A 24,098-nucleotide genomic window follows, 5' to 3' on the forward strand; every position below is an offset into this window, starting at 1 on the left:
GTGAGCTTTAACCTGAGATTCTGACGTTTCTGGCAAAATACATTTATATTTAAAAATCAATTCAGGATTTAATGAATCGATATTGTGTTATTCAAGCTAAAATCGATTTGAATCGGAAAATCATTTTTTTAAACCCACCCCTACATTTAATTTTTAGTAGGCACCTTTGAAAACATTCAAGGGCTCCTTACAAACAAATATGTGATATTTAGTTTGCATATTTGGATTATTCCAATGAATGATTAATATATTATGCTAAATCCATACAGATTTTTCAATTTGGATATCATAGAGTTAGTAAACCTCTATTAACATCTGTGAAATGAAATGAAACTGAATTAAAACAAACAAAACATAGATGACATTTTGTACCCTAGGCAACCACCAAGATCCCAGTGCCTATAGACATTGAGTAACACTCAGAAAATATGCTGGTAATTAGATAGTGTTAATAAATATCTTTTACTAAATATGAAAGTTTTTCTACATGTCTTAGCTTATATATGAACAAAATCATTATGAGTGAGAATCTCTTGAATGATGCCACTCAGACATCACTCATACTTGCTCTGTAAGCAGTTCCTGATGAATGGATGGATGGATCTATCTATCTATTTTTTGTCAGCAGATGCGATTTGAAGTGTCTGTGTGGTGCAGCTGGTCTGGTCTGTCTCTAGGCAGTCCAGGCTGCACCCACCTGTAAAAGGTGGAGGCTCACCAGGACATACACAGCTCACAAGCTCCTGGCTCTGTCCACTCCTCCGTAGAAGGGTTTCTCTGAGAGGGGAAGGGCAGTGAGGCACAGCTCCCCGTTCCCCAACACCCCCCACGAGGCCACCACTTCTTAGGGAAACCCTCTGCAGAGGAGTCATGAGAGCCAGGAAGTTGTGAGTTGTGTATGTCTACTCAGGCACCATTCATACCTGCTCTGTAAGCAGTCCCTTTCAGAAGGAGGGGGCACTGAGAGTTTAAAGGCTTTATTTTAAAAAAAATGTGTATATAATGTTTATATAATGTCATTGAATATTTTAACTCCACTCGGTCCCGACAGGTGGCCACCCCTTCCTGAGCCTGGTTCTGTCGGAGGTTTCTCCCCGTTAAAAAGGAGTTTTTCCTCCCCACTGTTGCCAAGTGCTTGCTCATTGGCGATTTTGTTGTTTGTTTATGTGATATTTCATGTGACACTGAAGAACAACTCATTGATGCGCTGAAGGACAGACTTTTTGCATTACAAGTAGGCTACAGACAGCAACAAAGACTGTCTGTTAATTGCTTATGTGTGCTTTGTCATGTCAGAGTCTCTGTGTGAGGATTTGCTTTTTTGCATGTCTCAAGTAGAGTGACAGCTGATGAGCTCTTCAAGCTTCTTGACTGTTATCTTACAGAACATGACCTTCAATCGGACAACTGTGTGAGAATTTGCATGGATGGTGGACAAACTATGGCAGGGAAAAAGAAGGGGTTGCGCGCACTTATCAAAAAAGTCTCACCAAATGCGCAATGGACACGCTGCCTGGTACACAGAGAACCCCTCGCATCGAGGCAGATTAACCCCGAACTCAAGACTGTTTTAAGCAACGTTGTTGCTGTGGTGAATTTCATGAAAACAAGACCCCTCAGCGCACAACAGTTTACCGTACTTTGTGAAGACATTGGAGCTGAGCATGTAGCTGTTTTGTTTCACAGTGAGGCAAGGTGGCTTTAGTGAGGTAAAGTGTTGACACGAGTCTTTGAGCTCAGAGAGGAAATTCTGATGATTTTATAGGAGGAAGGCATGCATGAAGTTGCAAGCCAGTTTAATGATGAAGTCTTTCTGATGAAGCTGGCCTATCTCATCGATATACTTAAAAAGCTTAATGTGTCACAGGCTGGGTCTCCGACCCAGCACTCTGAGTTTTCTTTGTATTTTTTGATATGTTATTAGTTTTTGTGTTATTTCCTATTTTGCCTTTAGTTTAGGCAGTTATTGGTTATTGTTCCTGGGTTTTCTATGTTTTGGGGTTTGGTAGTTATTCATCACGTATTAGGTCTGTTAAGTTGTGTTGTCATGTTTAGTTTTAGTATTTCCTGTTTTATTCTGACAATGTCATGTGTTCTCTGTTAATTGTATTTAGCTTTTCTCTCCTGGTCCTGTCATTAGGTTTATGGCTGTCAGCTGTTTCCCCATATGTTTCCACTTCCCCTGATCACCTCATGTCTGTATTTAAGCCTTTTGTTTTCTTCATGCCATTGTCGGGTCGTCTGTTTATTCTGCCCTAGTTCTAGCCTGGTTCTGTTTATTTTGACCTCGGTCTTAGTTATGGTTTTCATCTGTTATTCATCATTAGTCTTAGTCATAGTATTTGCTGGTTATTTTCCATCACAGTCATAGTTTAGGTTTTGGTCTCAGTACCGTTTAGTGTTTTGTTTCTTAGTGTTTTGTCAGTTTACTTTGGTTTCCTGGTTTACTCCTGCCGTCATCTAATAAAGGATCACTTTTCTGCTCAAACTTTCAACTACTCGTCATCATCTGCTTTTGGGTCCTGTTTCCACACACATCGGCGCACCCCGCCGTGACAGAACGACCCGACCAGTATGGACCCAGCGGATGCAGCTCTCGTCGAGTGTCTGGAGGAGACGGCTCGTATCCAAGCGATCCTCGACCGCATCTTTACAGCGCCCGATTTGAAGAGCAAGCTGGTGATGGTTAACGTTGCTGAAGCTATTATGGAGAGGGATCCCCGCCTTCTCCAGCTCCCGGACTCACCTGCCATAGTTGCTGCCTTTACCAGGATAAAGGAGATGCTGCAGGCCCAGGAACTGTCGAGTCAGGAAATGGCTTCCAGCACCCACCAGTCACAACAACCCCACAATCAGTCATCTCCATTGCTGCCTCCGGAACCTGAGTGTGTTCGTGTCGGTTCGCTGAGATTCGCCACAGCGTCACCACCTCTCAGCTCACCAGTTTCCACGCCCTCATCACAGTCTCGCCATACTCCTGCCACGGTCCAGCGCGAGGAAGCGCTGGACACCGTTGATTTAGATCACGACGAGCGTCAGTCGATATACTGCGCTCTATTGGAGGAGGAGCTCCGGTGGAAGCCATGGCTCATTCCGGAGCATGAGCCCTCTTTCCGGGGTTCTCGACTGGCTCTCGGGGGACCTCGGAGTTACCAGGGACTTCCGCCTATTGCACCGCCGTCTTCCACTTTCAAGAAAAAGCGGCGTGCGCGCCATCGACGCTCCACACCACGAACACAAGTGAGTGACTATATCTTGGCTCATGTTTTTTCTCCGGAGATTATTGGAACGGACACTGCCTTTCCGGGTCATGAGCCCGGCTATGATGAGACTGTTTTCACTGGAAATGCTAGCCATCAGGCTCAGCTAAGTTGCTGTGGGACTGCTATCCAGGCCGGTTTGGAGCCGGAGACAGAGGTGCAGCTTGTGCAGCCTATTTCAGTGTCAGCTGGAGGGCCCGGGGAGCCCGTCCGGCCTCACGTCTCGTTTGCTGGAGGTTCGGGAGAACCCAGCCAGCTTCATGCTTCGTCTGCTGGAGGTTCAGGAGAACCCAGCCAGCTTCATGCTTCGTCTGCTGGAGGGCCCGAGGGGCCCGTCCGGCCACCTTCTGCTTCATCACTTGCGGCTGCCGTATCGCCACCTGCAGGACCACCACCTGCTGCGCTACTGCCTGCTGCTTTTGCGACTAAGCCTGAGGACGACACCTCGCCTAGTTCTGCTATACCTCAGTCTGAGGACTTGTATAAACTCATTCCACTCACTTTAGACTGTGTGTGGCTTCAATTTACACAACCTCCTACCACGTCAGCTGGGGGGCCCGAGGAGCCCGCCCAGCCACCACCTGTGGTTGCAGCGCCACCACCTGCGGCTCCCGTGCCGCCGCCTGCAGGACCACCACCTCCGCGCTACCGCTTGCTGCTTCTGCGCCTCAACCTGAGGACGACGCCTCACCTGGTTCTGCCACACCTCAGTCTGAGAACTCATACAAACTCATGTCGCCCACTATAGACTGTGTGTGGCTGCAACTTACACAGCCTTCTGTCTCATCAGCTGGAGGGCCCAAGGAGCCCGTCCAGCCTCCTGCCTCGTCAGCTGGAGGGCCCAAGGAGCCCGTCCAGCCTCCTGCCGCAGCTTCATCATCCTCGCCTGCCGCAGCTTCATCATCCTCGCCTGCCGCAGCTTCATCATCCTCGCCTGCCGCAGCTTCATCATCCTCGCCAGCTTCGGCCTGTGCTTTGCCAGGTCCAGCTTCGGCCTGTGCTTTGCCAGGTCCAGCTTCGGCCTGTGCTTTGCCAGGTCCAGCTTCGGCCTGTGCTTCGCCTGGTCCGGCCTTAGTCTCAGTTGCTGCCTCGCCTGGTCCGGCCTCGGCTTCTGCTTCTGGTTCGTCTGGTCCGGCTTCGGCCTGTGTTTCGCCTGACCCGGCTTCGGCCTCGGCGCCTGTGTCGCTATCGTCAGTTCCAGCCTTGGCTTTTGTTCTTGCTTCGCCTCCGCCTGGTCCAGCTTTGGCCTCAGTTTCTGTGTCAGCCTCGCCTGGTTCTGCGGTTGTGTTGCTATCGCCCAAGCCTCATTTTGCCCCTCGGGATCGCCGGCCGCTTTCCGGGCCGTCTGCTGGACATCATTGCCGTCCGGGTCGGCCCCCTGAACTTTTGATCTCTGGCCTGCTGTGCTCTCGGCCTCCGGGTCGGCCCCCGGAACTCATGGGTTTTGGCCTGCTGGACCGTTGGCCTCCTGGTCGGCCCCCTGACCTTTTGATCTCTGACCTGCTGTGCTCTCGACCTTCGGGTCGGCCCCCGGAACTCCGGGATTTTGGACTGCTGGACCGTTGGCCTCCTGGTCGGCCTCCCGAACTTTTGTCCTCTGTTTTGTTTTGCTGTCGACCTCCGGGGCGGCCGCCTGAACCGCTTCGGCATTCGCTCCTGTTCTGCCGGGTTCATGGTCGCCCTCCTGAAGCTGGGTCTCGGACTCTTGTGCCCTTGTTGTTTTTGGCCGGTGTGCTTCTGGTGCTTTGTTTTTGGTTTTGTTTCCACTCATAGGACAGAGCTGTGGACATTCTGCTTCTGTTTGCCATGCCCCATCTCTGTGAGATGGGGTTTTCTGCTGTTGTCTCACTGAAAACAAAGCATAGATCCAAGCTGAACATTAAACATGATTCGAGAGTGGCAGTATCAAGCCTGCAACCACGTTTTGAAAAGCTCTGCAGTGAAAAACAGGCACACTGCAGCTACTAAGAATGAAAAGTATTAAGCTCTTACTAAATTATATTTTTTCATCTCTGTTCGCAGGTTTCTGGATTTCCTTTTTAATAAGACTAAAACTGAACTTTATTTTTGCGTTCCTGGCAAAGTTCACATTCTGTGCATTCTGTGGTGCAGACTAATGAAGCAGTCTAGTGACAAAAGTCACAAATAGTTGTTTGAAATGAAAGTTGTTCATTTAAAACAAAAATTACTGAAGAATTCATTGTGAATGAGTTTGCTATCTAAATAAAGATGCAACTAGGATTTTCTGTCATTCGTTTGTTTGCATGGGGTGTGAAAACATTTCTTCCTGCCATGTGGGGAATGATGTAAAAAGTTTGAGAACCACTGATCTAAAGTATGACTAAAGTTCAGCCTGATTAATATAAATGTCACTGACGATTACGAATATTTTGGAAAACCAACATTTTTACCACTCAGTTGATGTCTTTCTGTTCAACAGCTCCTTTTCTAGACTTGTAAGAGTTTGATGTAATGTGGGGAGTGCTGGTCCCGACCCTCCAAGACAGTAAGAAGCAAGCAGAGGGAGAAAAACCATAAAATTATTTAGAAGCTGATTTAATCCTTAATGGCTGTGCAGCCGTTATAATTTACAACACAGAAGGTCAATGCAGACCTCATACATCCAAATTAGACAATCACATATAATATTAAAAACACCATCAACTACTGTGTCTGAATGTGTGGTATTGCCACTGTTTAGACCTAAAGAGATATGTGTTTTAAAAAAAGACCACCTAATTTAAATATAATCATTACATCCTTGTCAAAAGCTAACTTCTAATATATAACGTTTCTAATAAGCACAATGACCAAACATATGGCAGTGTTTATAGGCACAAAGGCAACAGCAAAATGTTTCAACTGTGGAATTCAATTATTTGTTTGGAAGGATGAGCTAAATTACTTTATTTTCAACTATAAAGCCAATTTAGACTTTAACCAATTAACAGGCCATTGATCTGATTTATGGCTTTGGACTTTCACAACAAAACTTGTATCGAAACACATTTTTAACAAAACAAATACTATTATTATTATTATTGTTGTTGTTGTTGGTTAAAATGTAATTAAACAGAAATGTTTGTTGAATGTAAAAACAGTATGCTTCTGTTGCTAAACCAGCTGAACCCAGGTTTGCACAACACATTCCAGAAAAATATGTGGGCGCCATGAACATACAGACTGATCTGTGCGAGGGAGGAGGAAAGCAGTGACATGGCATTTTCAAACCATTTATCCTTCCCACTGGGAAACAAAATTTCCAACTTAGTTTTTCAAATTTAAGACAACTCACATCAGCTTTCTGAATAAAAAGTAGTGGTGACTTACTTAAACAAATTGATAAAAAAATCGTGTTCAGTCTACTTCATCTTATGTTTGTGGCCTTAAATTTGTTTTCAAATTTTAAAAATGTAACACATACATTTAATTAGTGCCGGGTTTTGTCACTGGTTTCTATAATCGATTCGATTCCGATTCACAAGGTCCAATTCCATCCTAAAATCCACTCGATTCGATTCAGTTTTGAGTCAGTCAGAAATACTATAATTCTGATTCATTTATCGGTACTGACACTTTGAGATGGGAAACTATATCTTGAAGTATACCAAGAGAGAGAGAGAGAGAGAGAGAGAGAGATGTGCAGGAAGTGTGATTTTATCGTGGTGGAAGCAAAACAGCAAAAGTAAGAGGGGATTAATGACGATATTTATCAAATGTGAAGCGTAGTTTTGATCTTCTTTTGCTTCTGATTCAGTGAACTTTTGTTGGAGCATCAGAATGAGGCTTCCAACCCCGACGGCATGTCAGTAGCCTACGTGCCATCGAGTGACAGCCTACATCTCACTGATGTGTCGGGTCCGCGTATTGTGTTTATATCTTTTTGCGGAATCCGTTTACCTGCTCTTATTTGTTGTTTTAGCTGTTTGGTGGTTGTTGGAATTCAGGCATTTCTGGCATAATACATTTATATTTAAAAATAGATTTAGGATTTAATGAATGTATGTTGCGTTATTCAAGCCAAAATGGATTTTTTTTTTAAACCCACCCCGACTTCCACCTCAACAGGAACATTGTAAATAACCGTTTAGTGCTGCTACACTTAAACCTAGACAAGGGGCGTGCCTTACGACGTTGGCGTGACATCTGCGCTTGCGCAGTACTCTAACCGCGCAGTTCCTTTTACTCAAGGTATTTGAAAGCTGGCTCGGGAAGCGGTACGTCTGTACGACTTGTGGTGGCTCTCCATCCCATCCTAAATTAAACTAACTATCACGGTAAGGCGTCCCACTGCTTTAACAGTTGTGGTATTCAGTGACAGTTAATTCAGTGTCTGACATTTGTTACGGTTCAATAACTTAAGAGGAAATTCATATTGTTCGGAAATTAGCTAACTTTATGGTTAGCAGCAAACACATTAGCAAGCTAGTGCTAACTGTAGCTGGATGACTTGGACAGGACCGGCTGCTGGATCAGTCTATTCACTGGAATCGAGATCCTGCTTTCCATCTTGCTTTGAATATGCTTTTTTTCCCCTTTTTGCTTTGTTCGGGACAGTGATGAAATGGTTTAAGACCTTGCATACTGTCCAATACATGCGAATCTGCGACGGCCATGTGCTTATATTAAAACTCGCAGGAGACTAGACAGCCTTTAGCCTGCTAGCTCAGAAGCTACGCCGCATAAACCGATCTGGAGTCAGCAGCGGTGCCAAATTATGGCTACATTACCTCAATCTGGCATTGGCAGTCTATAGTGCTTAGCTGCTACCAGGCTAAAATGAATGCATGAATGATTTAGCCTAGCAGACACACTGTAAACTTAGGAGTCAAGAGTTAAGTTGGGTTGTTAGAGCAATGAAACGGCTTTCAATCAAACCAAGTCAAATTACGTATGCACATGGGAACTTTTATGTTATTTTGCTGGAAACAATGCACAGGTTTTAAGGCATTGCTAAAAATGTTGTAGATTTAGTTAGATCGTTACATGTTGTCAACCTATATGAGGTACTGCATTTAGTCTCTTGCAACGCACTTTTTGTTTTTCAGTAATTTACTCTTTCAGTCTTTTTTCCACTCCCTTGTAGTTTTGATCATGGAGCTGAATGATGCGAACCTACAGACCCTGACTCAGTTCCTAAGAAAAACCCTCGACCCAGATCCAACAGTCAGACGTCCTGGTAATACACTCTAATGACAGCTTGCATATCAAAAAGGAGTTTACAATGAATGTTGTTGTTCACTTATTTATTGAGCTATGAATAATTTATTTACTTCATTTACTCTAATATTTGCTCTAATACTTCCTTTACAACATTTTTTTCCTCCCTTACAGCTGAAAAGTTTCTTGAATCTGTAGAAGGAAACCAGAACTATCCACTGTTACTTCTCACGTTGCTGGAGAAGTCCCAGGACAACGTGATCCGCGTCTGTGCTGCTGTGACATTCAAAAATTATATAAAGAGAAACTGGAGAATTGTGAGTCTTGCTGAATAACAGCCTGATTGAAAGTGTTTTTCTCTGCACATGTTTAATATCTTTGAATAGAAATACACTGTGTTATCATTGAACCCAGGTCCATTTGAAATTGTTAGAGTTCACTTTTGTTATCTGCTTGCTAAACTGAAAGAAACAGTCTCCTTTGTCTCTCCCATGCACATAAAATACCTCAGTGTTAGCAGTGTGGCATAAGCCCTTCAGCTTCGCAGTCCAGGGGTGGGGGCAGTTAAAAATGCATTGCCATTCATTTACACCGGCATGGCACTACATAGGCAGTGTATTCAGCACTTTAACAGCACAGTATAAAGCTGATCGGTTGTAGTGATCTAGATTAAGATTTTTTTCCTCTTTATTCCATTAATAATTGTTTTGATTTTGTCATGTGTCTGCTGAGGTTCTCGAAAAGTTTGTGTGTAATACAATTTAACACCTGTGAGCAGGTTTGTTTATGCTGGCCTAATTCTGTGGTTTGTTTACTCACAGGTTGAAGATGAACCCAACAAAATCTCTGATCCTGACCGAACGGCAATAAAAGCAAACATTGTAAATTTGATGCTGAGCAGCCCGGAACAGATACAGAAACAGGTGCGTCCCAACATGCCATTGTCCCTAAAAGGTGTACTTTAAAGCAAAGGAAGAATATCCATAAATTCACTCCTACTCATGTGTCCAATCTGTCTTCACAGTTAAGTGATGCCATCAGCATCATAGGACGTGAAGACTTTCCACAAAAATGGCCAGACCTTCTAACAGAGATGGTGACTCGCTTCAGAAGTGGAGATTTCCACATCATCAACGGTGTGCTGCGCACTGCACATTCACTCTTCAAGAGGTAGAACTCTCTTCTCAGTGATTTTAAAATCTTTTATGAATCTGTTTTCATAAAACAATTTAATGTGTTCTGCACCTTTTCTTCTTTTTAAGGTATCGCCATGAGTTCAAGTCAAATGAGCTTTGGTCTGAGATAAAACTGGTTCTGGACACGTTTGCGCTACCTCTGACTGAACTATTCAAGGTTTGTTATCACAATTAAACCAAATGTTATGTAACACCTAACAAAATAAAACTTTTAAACAAGGTTTAGGAATACATCTGTCTTTATTGCAGGCCACAATCGAGCTGTGTCAAACTCATGCTACAGATGTCAATGCCTTGAAGGTCCTCTTCTCATCACTCACACTTATCGCCAAGCTTTTCTACAGTCTTAACTTTCAGGTCAGTTCTTTGAAATAATAATATTTAAAAAAAAAAAATTTAATGTAGTTGTATAGTAATTATTGATAAGTCAGGATAGTTACAAAAAAGGTAGCACTACTATGTTGCCAGTAACATCTGGTTAGCTTCAGTCTGTTTAGGAATTTATTCATGTGCACTGCAAGTAAACTCTGCCGTGTCACACAGGACCTTCCAGAGTTTTTTGAAGACCATATGGAAACCTGGATGACCAATTTCCATGGCCTACTGACTTTGGATAATAAACTTTTACAAACAGATGTGAGTTATCTTCTCCTTTACATTTACTGCAACATAGTTTAATCACTTATTGCAAAAGTGTTTCTGACATTTGTGTGCGTCTCCCAGGATGAGGAGGAGGCAGGTCTCCTGGAGCTGCTGAAGTCTCAGATCTGTGACAATGCGGCTCTTTATGCTCAGAAGTACGATGAGGAATTTCAGCCATACCTGCCACGCTTTGTTACTGCAATCTGGAACCTTCTAGTTTCTACTGGCCAGGAAGTCAAATATGACCTGGTGAGAACAGTGAGACCTGACTGTGTTTCTGTTATTTTTGAAGTTCACTTAGCCCATACTTACAGTTCACCTTGTCTTTGTTGCAGCTCGTAAGCAATGCTATCCAGTTCTTGGCATCGGTCTGTGAAAGGCCACACTATAAGCATCTGTTTGAGGACCAGAATACACTCACAAGCATTTGTGAGAAGGTCATTGTGCCCAACATGGAGTTCAGAAGTAAGCCATCAAATTACACCTGGAAGTGCTTAGAGATTCAGGGCGCTGCTTGCTTGGATACACACATGCTTATGTGCTGAGTGTCACTGACCAGATTGACATTTAATGTCGGATTAGGTGCGGATGAGGAGGCCTTTGAAGATAACTCAGAGGAGTACATCCGAAGAGACCTGGAGGGATCTGGTAAAAATGCATCACCATCTCTTAAATTAAATTTGAATGAAAAAAGTTTTGCTTTTTACTTAATTTAAAATGATCTTAAAAAGGTATAATGATGTTATATAGTTGTTATAAAACATTTTATCAAAATGTTTGATGATAATCCTATTTTGCCATCCTTTCTCAGACATCGACACTCGCCGTAGGGCTGCGTGTGATTTGGTGAGAGGACTTTGTAAATTTTTTGAGGGACCAGTCACAGCAATCTTCTCCGGCTACGTGAACTCGATGCTGGCCGAGTACGCCAAGACACCTCGGGAGAACTGGAAACACAAGGATGCTGCCATCTATTTGGTCACATCGCTGGCATCGAAAGCCCAGACACAAAAGGTGTGGTTGACATACGCACTCCAAAGTTATTGAATTTGATGTATATCATATGTAACTGCTAAAACATTTGTGTTAAATGTGAAATCCTTTATCTTATCCAAACAGCATGGAATAACACAAGCCAACGAACTGGTGAATCTGACAGAGTTCTTTGTGAACCACATTCTCCCTGATTTAAAATCCCCCAATGGTAAGAAAACTGCTAATACTTCACATCTTAATGTGCCAATGCCTGTGCGATACAGCAGTTTCTTCACATTTATTCCTCTGTAACCTGCTGGATGATAGAGATACTATTCATTTTGAGATCCTAAAGATTTTGAGATATTGTGTAAATGTTCTGCCATTTACAAACGAAAATGTGAATTTTCTTCATGTCATTTTCATTGTAGTTAATGAGTTCCCAGTGCTGAAGGCTGATGCCATCAAGTATGTCATGATCTTCAGAAGCCAGGTATGACTTCCTGCTTTTTTTCCTCCCCAATGACCAGCTCAGTTTCAGAAAAAAAAAAATCCAATACAGAGAGTGCTTCTATCTTTTTTTTTTTTTTTTTTTTTTTGTCTTTAGCTTCCTAAAGAGCAGCTGCTGCAGGCAGTCCCTCTACTAATAACTCACCTGCAGGCAGAGAGCACAGTGGAGCACACTTATGCTGCACATGCTTTGGAGAGACTGTTCACTATGAGGGGACCCAACAACACAACACTGTAAGTATCAAATAATATTGTAACACATGAATAATAATTATCATCTTTGATAGACATGTAAGGCAAAGTTAATGGAACTTCTTTCCATCCATGTTTTGATAGGCAACACAAAAGGCCAATTATAGTGACAATAATGCTGAACCAGTCATGTGGCTGGAATAGAGCCATGTTGGGTTAAATTGATGCATGCAGCACAGAGCATAGGAGAAGCATCTGGCAGCAGGACATGTTACTGTAGCTGTATGCCCCAGTATGTTGAAAGTGTGAGAGGGATAATAGAAAAAACCGAAAGTAAAAAATGTTGATTAAAACTCGAGCAGTGGTGTTACCAAAGAAGACACCCCAGCAGACACGGCCCAAGGCTCAAAACGCCGAGAACAAAGGGAGGTCAGAGGACTGCTGTGGGGATGTTTTGGCTTTTTAACCCGAGAAAGGAGCAGAAAAAAGTGCACTGCAAATTGTGTTGGTGCAAATTGGTTATAACACCAATTGTTTTTAAGCAGTGCCATCTTTAGTGCACACACAATGCAAGACTATAGTCCCATTTTGTCCATCGCCATTTCTTGAGTTAAAAACAAACAAACAAGTGATACAGAACATAAATTTAAATTAGTGGTTAATGAGTTGGACTGATCTATGAAATAAAGCTTCATGTTAAAATCAGCATATAAGAAGGTTTACATTTCCCAAATGTAACACCAGAGTTTCTACAGTTGTAAAAAGCCTGCAAAAGTCATGGACATTTAGGGTGGAGCTTTTTGGGGAAAATCCTGGAAATGTCAACCCTAATTCTGTGGGGAGATTAATCAGTTTTCATGGCCTTTGGTGTGGATGTAAGTTTGCACAATGCCAGGAAAGAACAGATTTTAATGTGTTGCATCATGTTTGGTGATAGTTAAAGGTAACTAACGTCAAACTAGGGACTGTTTTGATCATTGTTTGCTGAGGTAAAGCTTACAGCGACTAGTTATCAGCTCACTACTCAATACTCACTGTTTTCTGAAGTCTGTACTGAAGCCTTAATAAGAGTTTCTGCCATCACCATCTTGGTATCAAAAACAGATGTGATGAGGAAGAGTACATGTACAATTACAGGTCTGTTATAGCCGCAAATGTATGTCAAACCCTGTTAGTGAAGTAAATTTTAATATTAACTTAATTTTTTCCTTTGCAATAAAGAGCATTTATTCTCATTAGAATGTTGTCTCAATCATTAAAGAGGAAAACTGTGTATTAATCCTGTAATGTTGTGAGCACTCATGCCTAGTAGTGGCTATATTACCCGTTAGTATCGTTTTCTCCATCCATTTAGTATTAAACTGTAAGATGAAAGGATTCCAAAGTGCAGTCAGTCTTCTTCTTTGTGTGTTATCAGTATCACTGCTGCAGAGATGGCACCCTGTACTGAACAGCTGCTCAACAACTTGTTCAAGGCATTGGCTTTTCCTGGTTCTGCAGAAAATGAATACATTATGAAAGGTGAGCCTGACTTGCCTGTTATCTAAATGCTCCTCACTCACTGTCACACGAAGTCCAAAGTTAATAACATAGCCTAATTGTGCATGTTAATTTTTTTTCGTTTCATTTTCAAAGCCATCATGCGCAGCTTCTCCCTGCTGCAGGAGTCCATTGTTCCCTACATCCCTACGCTGATTGGTCAGCTCACTCATAAGCTTCTCCAAGTCAGCAAGGTAACACAATGTTTGTTAGTACTTATAGATACAGATAGATTTGTTTTGAGGGGAAACGCATCAAGTATTGAAAAATGTTTCGTCTGCTTTCAGAATCCCAGCAAACCTCACTTTAACCACTACCTGTTTGAGTCCCTGTGCCTGTCTGTCCGCATCACCTGCAAGGCGAACCCCGCTACAGTCAGCAGTTTTGAGGAAGCACTCTTCCCCGTCTTCACGGAGATCCTCCAGAACGATGTTCAGGGTACGTCAGTTATTTAAGTGTAGATTGTGTTAAAACACAGTTGGTGCCTCTTTAGGGACAACTCAACATCTTTATCCGTCTTCTTTTGCAGAGTTTCTTCCATATGTGTTCCAGGTGATGTCTCTCCTCCTAGAGATCCACTCTAACTCTATTCCCGCCTCCTATATGGCCTTATTCCCTCATTTGCTGCAGCCTGTACTTTGGGAACGAACAGGGAACATCCCCCCTCTGGTGCGCCTCCTTCAGGCTTACCTGGAGAAGGGAGGTGAAACTATTGCTAGGTCTGCTGCTGATAAAATAGTGAGTATGGCACAACCTCCTCCTCCTTCACTGAAATTTCGCGAACAAATACTTTTAAATTTTATATTTACAAGTTATTTTTTTAAAATATTTATTTATTTTTGGCCAGAAGATGACTAATTTAAAATCTAGCTCAACCGAGTACTTTAATTGCTAATCAGTAAAATAACTATACAAGTTTTCTTCTGATTCTCGTTTTCTTACTCGGCAAAAAAGATGGCATGTTTTTCTTATTGTTTGTCGACTTTTTTCCTCAGCCTGGCTTGCTTGGAGTTTTCCAAAAGCTTATAGCATCCAAGGCCAATGATCATCAAGGATTTTACCTTCTCAACAGTATCATAGAGCACATGCCCCCGTAAGCTGATAAATCTTCTCCTCAGTGGTTCATTTCTAAAGTGTTGTCTTTGGCAAAAAATGTTTAGGTTTTTGGTTTTTGCTGTTGTTAATGTTTTCCCTTTCTTTTGCCAGAGAATCACTCATTCAGTACAGGAAACAGATCTTCATTTTGCTCTTCCAGAGGCTACAAGGTTCCAAAACCACCAAGTTCATCAAGAGTTAGTATACCATTACCATTAGCAACATTCAAGCTTTAATCTGCTCTAGCAGTGCCAGCGACTGAACCTTTTTATCTCCCCTCTCATAGGTTTCCTGGTGTTTGTCAATTTGTATTGTGTCAAATATGGAGCTATAGCACTTCAGGAGATTTTTGACAGCATCCAGCCAAAGTAAGTGTTCCAAAAAACAAACAAACCCCAAAACAAAATCTTGTTTGATCCATCAGTTGCACAAAAGAAGCTACAAGTTCTGTTGATAAGCTAATTTGATGGCTTTCAAACTTACTGCAAAGACGCACAATTTTTGCTGATCTATTTTAAAAGTAACACTTATGTCAAAACTTAATTAATCATGCACCTCTTTTAGTTTCTTCACTAGCTCTGGTGCTTATGGCAAAATTAAAACTATAGTTGACTGAAGTGATGACATTGCAAAGTGTGTGTGATTATAGAGTGCAGTAGTTACCAGTAGCTGTAATTTAATTTCAAACCAAAGACCGATTTGAAAGTGTATTAAATTCACTGACTTTGTGTTGCAGAATGTTTGGTATGGTGCTGGAGAAAATTGTTATTCCAGAGGTTCAGAAGGTGTCTGGACCAGTCGAGAAAAAGATCTGTGCTGTTGGCATTACAAAGATCCTCACTGAGTGTCCTGCAATGATGGACACGGAGTACACGAAACTCTGGTAAGAAAACATGAAGCTCGAACATTTAAAAACTTTACACAGCAGCAATGCACACTTTTCATTTACACTGCCTGAGATTGAAGTGGACAGTGGATCATTATATTACAGTAACCCAAAATCAGTTAAACTTCAGGGACGTCAGCTTGTCCAGTTAGGAACTATAAACCGCTCTGAATCCACTTCATCTGCAAAGAGAGCAGGTTCACACTAGGGCTGCCACAAACAATTATTTTGATAGTCGACTAATCAGATCATGCATCCCCTGGACATAAAACGTAAAGTTTATTGCACCAGCATGCATCTGCTCTTATGTAACTATCATTAGCTTACAGGTTAAAGTGTTTAAGGTTTGTGCTAACTAAAAAGATGATAGTTTATTAAACCTTTAATGAAATTTGCAGATTGTCTCGGTGGAGTTTAATAAACTCAGCCGTCTGCTCCTTGCTATCTAAAATATAACAGGACACTGGAGTATATTCTACCATCTCACACTTCTGTTTAATCCCTTCTCTGTTTTCTGTTTATTCAGCTGTGTGAAAATTATAACTTTAATCTCAGCCAACCGTTTTCTCAGTAAAATACTGACAAAAGCCAAACAAAAATATTTTTAAGTTATCCAAGTGTTTAACCTGAGTAGCAGAAGATCTGAGCGGGGATCTGAAAACAATGTGCCGGGAGTTTGTTCTCGCCGGCTCTAGTGAGGCTTGAACCCCCGGCTAGCTATCGAGCTAGTGGGTAACAGGTGTCTCCAAAAACATCGGAGCACTTGTGCAAAAATCTGGTGTCTTAATAAACCAAGCAGATATTTAAAGTTCACACAGCTACATTCTCACCTGAAAATAAGTTAAAAGTTTATTTTGTGACCAAGAAAGAGTAATATTAAAACTCAGTAGCTGCCACCATTGTTGGAAACTGGAAATGACGGACAAATTTGGAGGAGTCTTTGAATTTGGACAGCCTTCCTTGCGTTGCTGTAACGTAATCGGCCAACAAATGTGGCCTCCAAAAGATGCGGCCCCTGAATTTGGACACGCTACGATACCGGAGACTCATTTTTCTTCTTCGGGGTTTAACAGCAGCTGGCATCCTTGTACATGCAGTGCTGCCTTCTTCTGTTTCAGTCAGTTATTACACTCTTAAATCCTGCTACTTATTCCTGCATCTTTCAGGATCTTACAAAGCTTCAGATGACTATTAAATTAATCTTTGACGATTTTGATAGTTGACATAATCGTGACTAGTCAACAAATTGTGGCAGCCCTAGTTCACACTGAGCACATGAGTCTGAAGATGCTATGGGAAATAATGGGCTCCTTGCACTTCAGGTGTTCTCTGGAAAATGCCAGATGATGCTGGGATGTAAGCAAAGGTCCCACTAAAGGATTTGGGACCACAAACACGCACACGTAACCCACAGCACTCCTCCTGTTCCTCCTTGGGGAGATGGCTGCTGGGAATATTACATATTAGTAGATACCAATGTTTATTTGTTGTCCTGAGTAAAACAAAGACGAGTTATTGTATCTCTTCAGGACCCCACTGCTCCAGGCCCTCATCGGTTTCTTTGAGCTTCCTGAAGACGACAGCATCCCAGACGATGAGCACTTCATTGACATCGAAGACACACCGGGCTATCAGACTGCCTTCTCACAGCTGGCCTTTGCCGGGAAGAAGGAGCACGACCCAATTGGAGATGCTGTTGGCAATCCAAAAATCCTGCTGGCCCAGTCACTGCACAAGCTTTCTACTGCCTGCCCTGGAAGGGTAAGTTCACAAATACAGGCAGTTTTGTTCTTTTTCTGGTTTGATTCAATGTGTTTGGAATCCAAGAATTGTCACTTTGGAAACCATATTGATAAACATTGTACCCCCCTCCCCCTCTGTGCAGGTTCCTTCAATGCTGAGCACGAGTCTGAATGCAGAAGCTCTCCACTTCCTGCAGGGCTACTTACAGGCGGCTACTGTGCAGCTGGTTTAAAACCAAAGCAAAATCTCAGTACCCTGCAGGAATAGCCACAATGACCCCTCGGTCACATGACAGACCTGCTTCAGTTGAACTCAAGATCTGAAAGTTAAATGGATTTACCAGAGAAGTAAATTTTGCCTGAATTCAGGGTGTGTACTCCAATGGAAGTCATTTTAAGGTTTTTCTTTTAAGAAAAGGAAAAAAGGAACACGACCAAAACTGAATTACTTTAAGATATCTGGGCCTTTTTCTTTTCATGTGATAAAGGCTAACAAGGATTTGAATGTCAGGTTGTGAAGCACTTACCAGTTTATTTCAAAAACATCAGCAACAGCAGCAGATGTAAAAATAAATAAAAGAAATTGAACGTGTGGGACGCTGAACATGTATTTCAAACAGGAGGGTTTAAATCATTTCTTTTGTATGTTTGACTTCCTTTTTACGGTTATGAGGCTGTAGTCTGTGGCTCAAACATAAAGCTTAATATTTTTCTGTTGCATGTTTCCCTTTATTTGTTAATGTCTTTGTTGTTTCTGCACTGTTTGTTAATGTGAATAAAAAGAGGCACTTGTATGGATCTGTTATCACTGCAGTCGCTATTCTATCCACACTGTTGTGAATTGTTTTTATTTCATTTGCGAGGCCCTTTAGCATCAGCAGTGGATACTTAAACAGCTCAGCATTCACGACAAATTGCTTCATACAATTTTGCCTTTGGGAAGTCCTGGAAAAAACGAACGTAAGCAGATTTTCACAGAATATTATAAAGACACCATCAGAAACGTTAGCACAATTTGGTATGGCCGTTGGAGGTCTTCATTTCAATGTTCTTGATGAATGGTAGCATGCACTTGTCGCCTCCCATGAAGCGATACGTTGCAACATTTGCCTCCCAAGGTAGTAAGCTAGAAGGAAAAAAAGAATGAACTTTGTTTTAAAACTGGGATTTCTTTTCCTCTTGGGTATGCAGTGCTGAATGGCTGCACACATAATAAAAACCAACAAATTAAACCTCTTTCCTGTAATGCAACTCCAGCAAACATTCAGGTACGCTGTGATAAATTCCAGACCTTTTAAACTGTTCCAAGCCTTTATTTAGAAGTACAATAGATTTTGAGAGGACTAAGTGCTTATAGCGGTTTGCTTTACAATTGGTTGCTTTATACCAGGAGTCAAGCATAAGGCCCAAGGGGCTTAATCGGCCCAGCAAAGGCTCCAATCTGATCCACTATTGGCAGCTTTGGAAAATGTGAAGAAGGGCACGAGTTTCTGACCTTTAAAATGCATTTGAATAGGTTTAACAGCTTTTTCATGCTGATAAAATAATGAAGTAAAAGATAAGCAATTAAAAGACAGCCAAATTTTTACAATGTGTCCACAGTAGGATATTTCCCGTAAAGTAACAGAAACTTCGTTTTTTTAAATTATAGCACAGTGTGTGCAATGAGCTACCACAGCTGTTTGATTTTTTTTTTTCTCTGACAGTTTAACCCCAAAGAGTCATGCTGACTGATTTCTTTCATTTACTACAGAAGCATTTCTTTATCATGTAGAAAAGCTGAGGAACATTGTTTAGACGTCTCAGGGATTAAATGTGTAGTTTAACCGTTTTCAGTAGCAGACAGGATAGCCTCACTGGCCCCGCCCTATTTAGATCATCTCATTCAAAATAAGTTTGACATCAGTGCTCTATACAGTCTCCATGAGAGAAATAACTCTTGAAAAGGGAAATGGGATGGATCATCAACAATTTTCTGAACCTGAAGAACAACAGCTTTCTCATATTTTGGTTTGAGAGACCGGTGTTCTTTGTTTCCTATGATTTTCATGGCAATTTTTACCTGTTTCTCAATTGTTGATTTTGACTTTACTGTAAGTAAACTTTAGAGCTCACGCCAAACAATCTGCGCCTATGAGGCAATTTTTCACATTAAAAAAAAACAAAAAAACATCAACATTGTGTCAATATAGATGCCCAAGTACTTATATGAGCTAACATGCTCTATTGTACATCCATCAAGAAATGGAAAACAAAAGCCCCATATTAATTTAAGCCTTGGTAAAAGCAGCTGATCATGTCATATAATCCACTTAGTACTTACGCTCTTGCAAGAAAGGGGATGTACATAAGACGAGGAATGCAGATCATCTGCTGTTCTGCTAGGATGGCTTTCATAGACTGCTGCACAGTGTAGAGAGGCTCAAGAGGTGGAATTATGCTGCGAAGCTCTTTCCTGGTAAATGCAATACAGAGGCATTAAAGGACATACTGAAATGCAGCTTTACTTCATTATTACCACCCAGCAAGCTCCAGTTGTGAATAATTGCATCTCACCTGATTTCACAGCCTGCGAACATCCCTGTGTCTACAATATAAGGACATACTAAAGTGGTTTTGATGCCATTCAGGTCTTCTGCTATCAACTCATGTGTCAGTGACTCGTGGAATCCAACAGCTCCAAATTTACTAGCACAGTAATCCTGTAGGGGGAAGTAGAAAGACCAGAGAGAGGAGCCTTTAAATGAGTTGTCGGGTCAGTTAACATACGCTTTGGAAAGTATTTCTGTTAAGTTTGTGCTCGAACAGTCCTTTGCAGGGTACCTCAACGCAGGCAGTGCTGAACAGTCCAAGTGCACTGGCGACGGTCACGATGTGGCCGTGATTTTGTTCTTTCATCCGTGGCAGGAACGCTTTCGTCATCTGTTGGGTGAAATCAGAAAGGTTGTAGCAGTAAGTGAAGCAGTAAAGCTTATCATGGGGGCCAGGAACCATAAACCTTTGCTTAAAGCTCAAAATCTGATTTGCATACTTTATGTGTCTACAACTTTTCAGAAATTAAAGTGGAATTATTGTGCTTTTCCTTATTTTGATCTCGTGCAGTGATGATATTTAGAAGTAAGTACTCAGACTCCAGACTGTTATAAATTACCTTTCTCACACTGTTTTTTTTGGGCATTTGGCTCTGTGTGACATCATAGAGAGAGAGACATCAGTACCTGCACACAGCTCTGGAGCAAAGTATGCTAAAAGACAGAGGACTTAAAAATATAGGAGCTAAAAGGGCTTGTTTAAGACAGACGAGGAACCGTCAGGCTGCATCAGGCCAAGTTCACAAGACAATTACAAAGTCCAACAATAAAAATATGGAGCTGCAAACTTGCGCAGAAGCTCCTTTTAAATGCAATTTAAGAATGCTTTAAAAGCCATTTAATGGGGCAAAAAGTCAAGTGAGGACATTCCCAAAGAAAGGCTATTAATGGCAAATGAACTCTTGATTAGACATGCAGAGAAAAATAGTTGACTCCAGGTAGGCTTTAGTGTAAAATAGCTTGTGTATTTACATACCAACCCCCCAAAACCTACGAAGATATGGGAATATGCACATGAAGGTTGGTTTTATTGTTTGGAGGATCTTGGTTTTGAAAACTGAAAATGGGACGTTGTCGATGTTTCACAGCTTTATGATTTTAACTGATACTGTATTTGTGCTATGAATATGTATTCAAACAGTGAAACTTGGAATAAAAGCTAACACGTGGTTAAACAGGAGAGAAACAAGTCTCATTTGACGGATCAGGTGTAGCTTATTTGATAACAATAAAGAGAAAAGCCGCCCACCGTTTGTCTCTCGTCGATTTTACGCAAATCCGCTAATTGTCACTTATTTTATGAGCAGCAGATTGAGGCTTTAGGAGGATCAAAAGCAGGATCACGTACCTAACTTGATGCTGGCTTGTAGCGTGTTTTTATTTACATGTGTACATGAGTTATGATCATCATTATGACACATCAGTGCACAAGTCCAACCGGAACCAGCGAGGAGGACACTAAATGGGTGTTACATAACTCCTGTGAGACCGGTGGATCGCCCATTAATTTTTTTCTTTAAAGTGGTGGTTCACGAATGTGTGCGTAAAAAAAGCATCAGCTCTCACCCAGAAAAGCGCGTGGCAGTTCACCAGCAGAGTCCTCTCCAGAAGCTCATCCGGACAGTCCAGCAGCCTCCGTCCAGCCACTACGCCTGCGTTGTTGACCATTATGGAGACATGCCCGACCTCCGCTCTCACCCGGTTCGCTGTCTCGTAAATGTTCCGACGCTTGGACAGGTCCACCGTGTAGGTGTGCACCCGGACGCCCAGTTCTCGCACCAGCCTGGCAGTCTGCTCGTTGGCAGCCGCGTTGCAGTCCCACAGCACCAGGTGGGCCCCCTCTTTGGCAAACTCCAGGGCGAACAGCCGACCCAGCGCGCCCCCGGCTCCCGTGATCAGACACAGCTCCCCATCGATGCATTTAAGCCTCGGCCGAAGGAAAGTCTGCAGGATGGCACTCAGGATAGAGCCGGTTAGGTCGATTAGCATCAGCAACAAGTCTACTAACACAATCATGACGCTTAGACACACCTGCTCCTTCTGCGTCCAGGAGAAGCCAACGAGTCACACAAAAAAGAATGCCACGCTTTGGAGTGTAGTTACCTCTCCGTGTGACGTTGGGGTTGGAGGCTTGTTTTATGTAACTGTGCCGGATTATAGGACGGTCGGCTGATGGCGGCCGCCAATAGAGCAGCTTTTTGTTTGATAAATGAAGAGCTGAGTGACTCGCTTGAATACACTCATAAAGAGCGGCTGTGGGATTGAGGCAGGGATTACGATAACACTCAGTGGACCCAGAGTTATTGCAGTCTTTTACTTTCTGAGCTGTTATTTTAGTTTTGGGTTCATGTTTTCATCGTAGTTTAGAATCAAAAAGTTTTCGGGGGGAATCTGCTCATATAAACGTTTTAGTAGTCTCACTGTTGCTTTCGGTCATTTTAATAATACAATACGGTTTCTGTCGGCGTTTATGACCATCGGAATAGGTGTTACAATGCAAACACTTGGCGAAGAAGACAGCTGACCTCGAAGTCATGACGTAACCAATCAACAAACGTGCACGGAAGCCTCATCAAGCAGGCTGTGCAGTTTTGTAAGTTCACAAAATGTTTATTATTTCAAGTGTAGATTTTATTTTTGTATTTAATTTAAATGAAATATTTTAAGAGTTTAACTTATATATATTTATTTTATTTATTAAAAATATTTTAAAAGTATTAATTATTATGACTATTTTCTAATTATACATTTTGAGGTAAAAGAAAAAAAATCTGTCCTCCTTATAATAAATAAACAGGGTCTTATTTCAAAGTGCGACTTATAACCTTTAGTTTAAACGTGTCACAGTTACTACAGTAAACGACTTTATGATATACATTCCTCTCCTTTCATCTTAGTATAGAAGTTATTCCTGATCCATGATGTGAGGTGGATTATCCAACTCTGTACAAAATGTTAAGCTGATAAACTGTTCATCATGTGCGCACAAATCTCTAATAAGTAGCGTTTTTCATAAACTCATATTCTTGGAATATTTTCTCGTGATCTGCTGTAGGTCACACTTAATGTTTTTGTGTTATTGCAGTGCTCGTGTAACAGACATGACTACTTCAGTTAAGGTTGTTGCTGGCGTTTACTGTAGCTTAATCCTTTTCACAACCTCGGTCATGGTGTAGAATGATGTAACATAACTTTTACAGTCACTGAAAAATAGTTTTTGTTGTTTGCTTATAGTCTTTAACAATTTCTTCTTTTGGGTGCTCCCTTTAGGGGATCATCTGCTTCCATCTCACCCTATCACTAGCATCTTCCTCTGTCACTCCAGCCCTCTGCACATCCTCCTTCACTAGATCCCTGAACCTCCTCTGCGGTCGTCTTCTTTTCCTCCTGCCTGGCAGCTCCATATTCAGCATCCTTTATCCATTTTGTCCACTATCTCTCGTCTGCACATGGCCAATCCATCTCAGCCTTGCTTCTGTAACTTTACTCCATACCACTCAACCTGAGCTGTCCCTCTGATACACTCATTTCTAATCCTGTCCATTCTGCTTGCTCCCAATGAAAATCTTAGCATCTTCAACTCTGCCACCTCCATCTTAGCCTCCTGTCCTTTTTTTCAGTCCCACCGCCTCCAAACATACATCATAGCAAGGCTCACTACGATCTTGTAAACCTTCTTTTTAAAATGGTTAGACTATAAATTTTTTAGAGTGAACCTTCCATAGAAATCTCTACAGTGACAATATTAAAAGGGATTAGAAAATGAGATCACATTTCTCCTATATCAACTTCTCTTTATCGGCTCCCTGTTAAATCCAGAAGTGAATATAAAACCTGTCTCCTCGCATAAAACTCTTGAACAATCAGACCACATCATATCTTAAAGGCCCGATAATACCATATTGTCCAATCAGAGCACTTCGTTCTCAGACTGCACACTTCCTGGTGGTTCAGAGAGATCCTAAAAGTAGAATGTGGGACTTCCCATGATGCACTTCTTCTCCATTCCTGTCTTTGCACACCCAGTGTGTTTGTAACCCCACTACTGTATGTCATTAAATTAAATTGTGTCTCTGCTCTTTCCCATATTGTTCATATACTGCTTTCATGCATTCACACTTACACTACAATGGCTCCATTAGACCAAACTTGGGGTTGAGTATCTCGCCAAAGCATGGGCTCATTAGTCAAGCAAAAATATTGTTCTGGTCCCAGTGTTCTAATAGTGTTTGCTCCATTATGGAAGAAAATGGACAGTTGGATGCATATTTTTTACCTTGAATTGATATCCACGTCACCTTAAGATTTTG

The 24,098-nt window shown here is 41.9% G+C and overlaps 3 protein-coding genes across 3 annotated transcripts; 2 read left to right on the forward strand and 1 right to left on the reverse strand.

Moving 5' to 3' along the window:
• Positions 1–3,949: 3,949 nt before the first annotated feature.
• Positions 3,950–5,376, forward strand: LOC309706742 (uncharacterized protein). Its single transcript, XM_082533520.1, has 2 exons — positions 3,950–4,242; positions 4,297–5,376. The coding sequence occupies exons 1-2, from the start codon at positions 3,993–3,995 to the stop codon at positions 5,031–5,033; spliced, it is 987 nt and encodes a 328-aa protein (XP_082389646.1). The 5' UTR covers positions 3,950–3,992; the 3' UTR covers positions 5,034–5,376.
• Positions 5,377–7,430: 2,054 nt separating this feature from the next.
• On the forward strand, positions 7,431–18,002 carry cse1l (CSE1 chromosome segregation 1-like (yeast)). The gene is made up of 25 exons (XM_082532599.1): positions 7,431–7,537; positions 8,347–8,439; positions 8,595–8,737; positions 9,242–9,343; positions 9,445–9,590; positions 9,683–9,773; positions 9,866–9,973; positions 10,160–10,252; positions 10,340–10,507; positions 10,594–10,723; positions 10,841–10,906; positions 11,070–11,272; positions 11,378–11,462; positions 11,665–11,726; positions 11,841–11,977; positions 13,353–13,456; positions 13,571–13,668; positions 13,762–13,912; positions 14,004–14,212; positions 14,470–14,567; positions 14,681–14,766; positions 14,856–14,937; positions 15,306–15,452; positions 16,985–17,216; positions 17,341–18,002. The coding sequence occupies exons 2-25, from the start codon at positions 8,355–8,357 to the stop codon at positions 17,428–17,430; spliced, it is 2,916 nt and encodes a 971-aa protein (XP_082388725.1). The 5' UTR covers positions 7,431–7,537; positions 8,347–8,354; the 3' UTR covers positions 17,431–18,002.
• Positions 18,003–18,096: 94 nt separating this feature from the next.
• LOC309706248 (retinol dehydrogenase 10-B-like) lies at positions 18,097–22,335 on the reverse strand. Its single transcript, XM_082532600.1, has 5 exons — positions 21,355–22,335; positions 20,021–20,119; positions 19,754–19,899; positions 19,521–19,652; positions 18,097–18,323 (listed from the first exon to the last, which is right to left on the reverse strand). Exons 1-5 carry the CDS (start codon positions 21,802–21,804, stop codon positions 18,203–18,205), a joined length of 948 nt encoding a protein of 315 aa, XP_082388726.1. The 5' UTR covers positions 21,805–22,335; the 3' UTR covers positions 18,097–18,202.
• Between the last annotated feature and the right edge of the window lie 1,763 nt (positions 22,336–24,098).

This window comes from Aulonocara stuartgranti (genome assembly GCF_965226115.1).
Source record: "Aulonocara stuartgranti genome assembly, chromosome: 5".
Lineage (NCBI taxonomy): Eukaryota > Metazoa > Chordata > Actinopteri > Cichliformes > Cichlidae > Aulonocara > Aulonocara stuartgranti.

Coding starts and splice junctions, on each gene's coding strand:
- LOC309706248 (XM_082532600.1), bottom strand. CDS start 21,804: ATGATTGTGTTAGTAGACTTGTTGCTGATGCTAATCGACCTAACCGGC. Junction 20,120..21,354: donor ACTGCCACGCGCTTTTCTGG/GTGAGAGCTGAT, acceptor TTCACCCAACAG/ATGACGAAAGCGTTCCTGCC. Junction 19,653..19,753: donor TTCGCAGGCTGTGAAATCAG/GTGAGATGCAAT, acceptor TGCATTTACCAG/GAAAGAGCTTCGCAGCATAA.
- cse1l (XM_082532599.1), top strand. CDS start 8,355: ATGGAGCTGAATGATGCGAACCTACAGACCCTGACTCAGTTCCTAAGA. Junction 9,974..10,159: donor TCTACAGTCTTAACTTTCAG/GTCAGTTCTTTG, acceptor CGTGTCACACAG/GACCTTCCAGAGTTTTTTGA. Junction 10,253..10,339: donor ATAAACTTTTACAAACAGAT/GTGAGTTATCTT, acceptor TGCGTCTCCCAG/GATGAGGAGGAGGCAGGTCT.
- LOC309706742 (XM_082533520.1), top strand. CDS start 3,993: ATGTCGCCCACTATAGACTGTGTGTGGCTGCAACTTACACAGCCTTCT. Junction 4,243..4,296: donor TTCGGCCTGTGCTTTGCCAG/GTCCAGCTTCGG, acceptor GTGCTTTGCCAG/GTCCAGCTTCGGCCTGTGCT.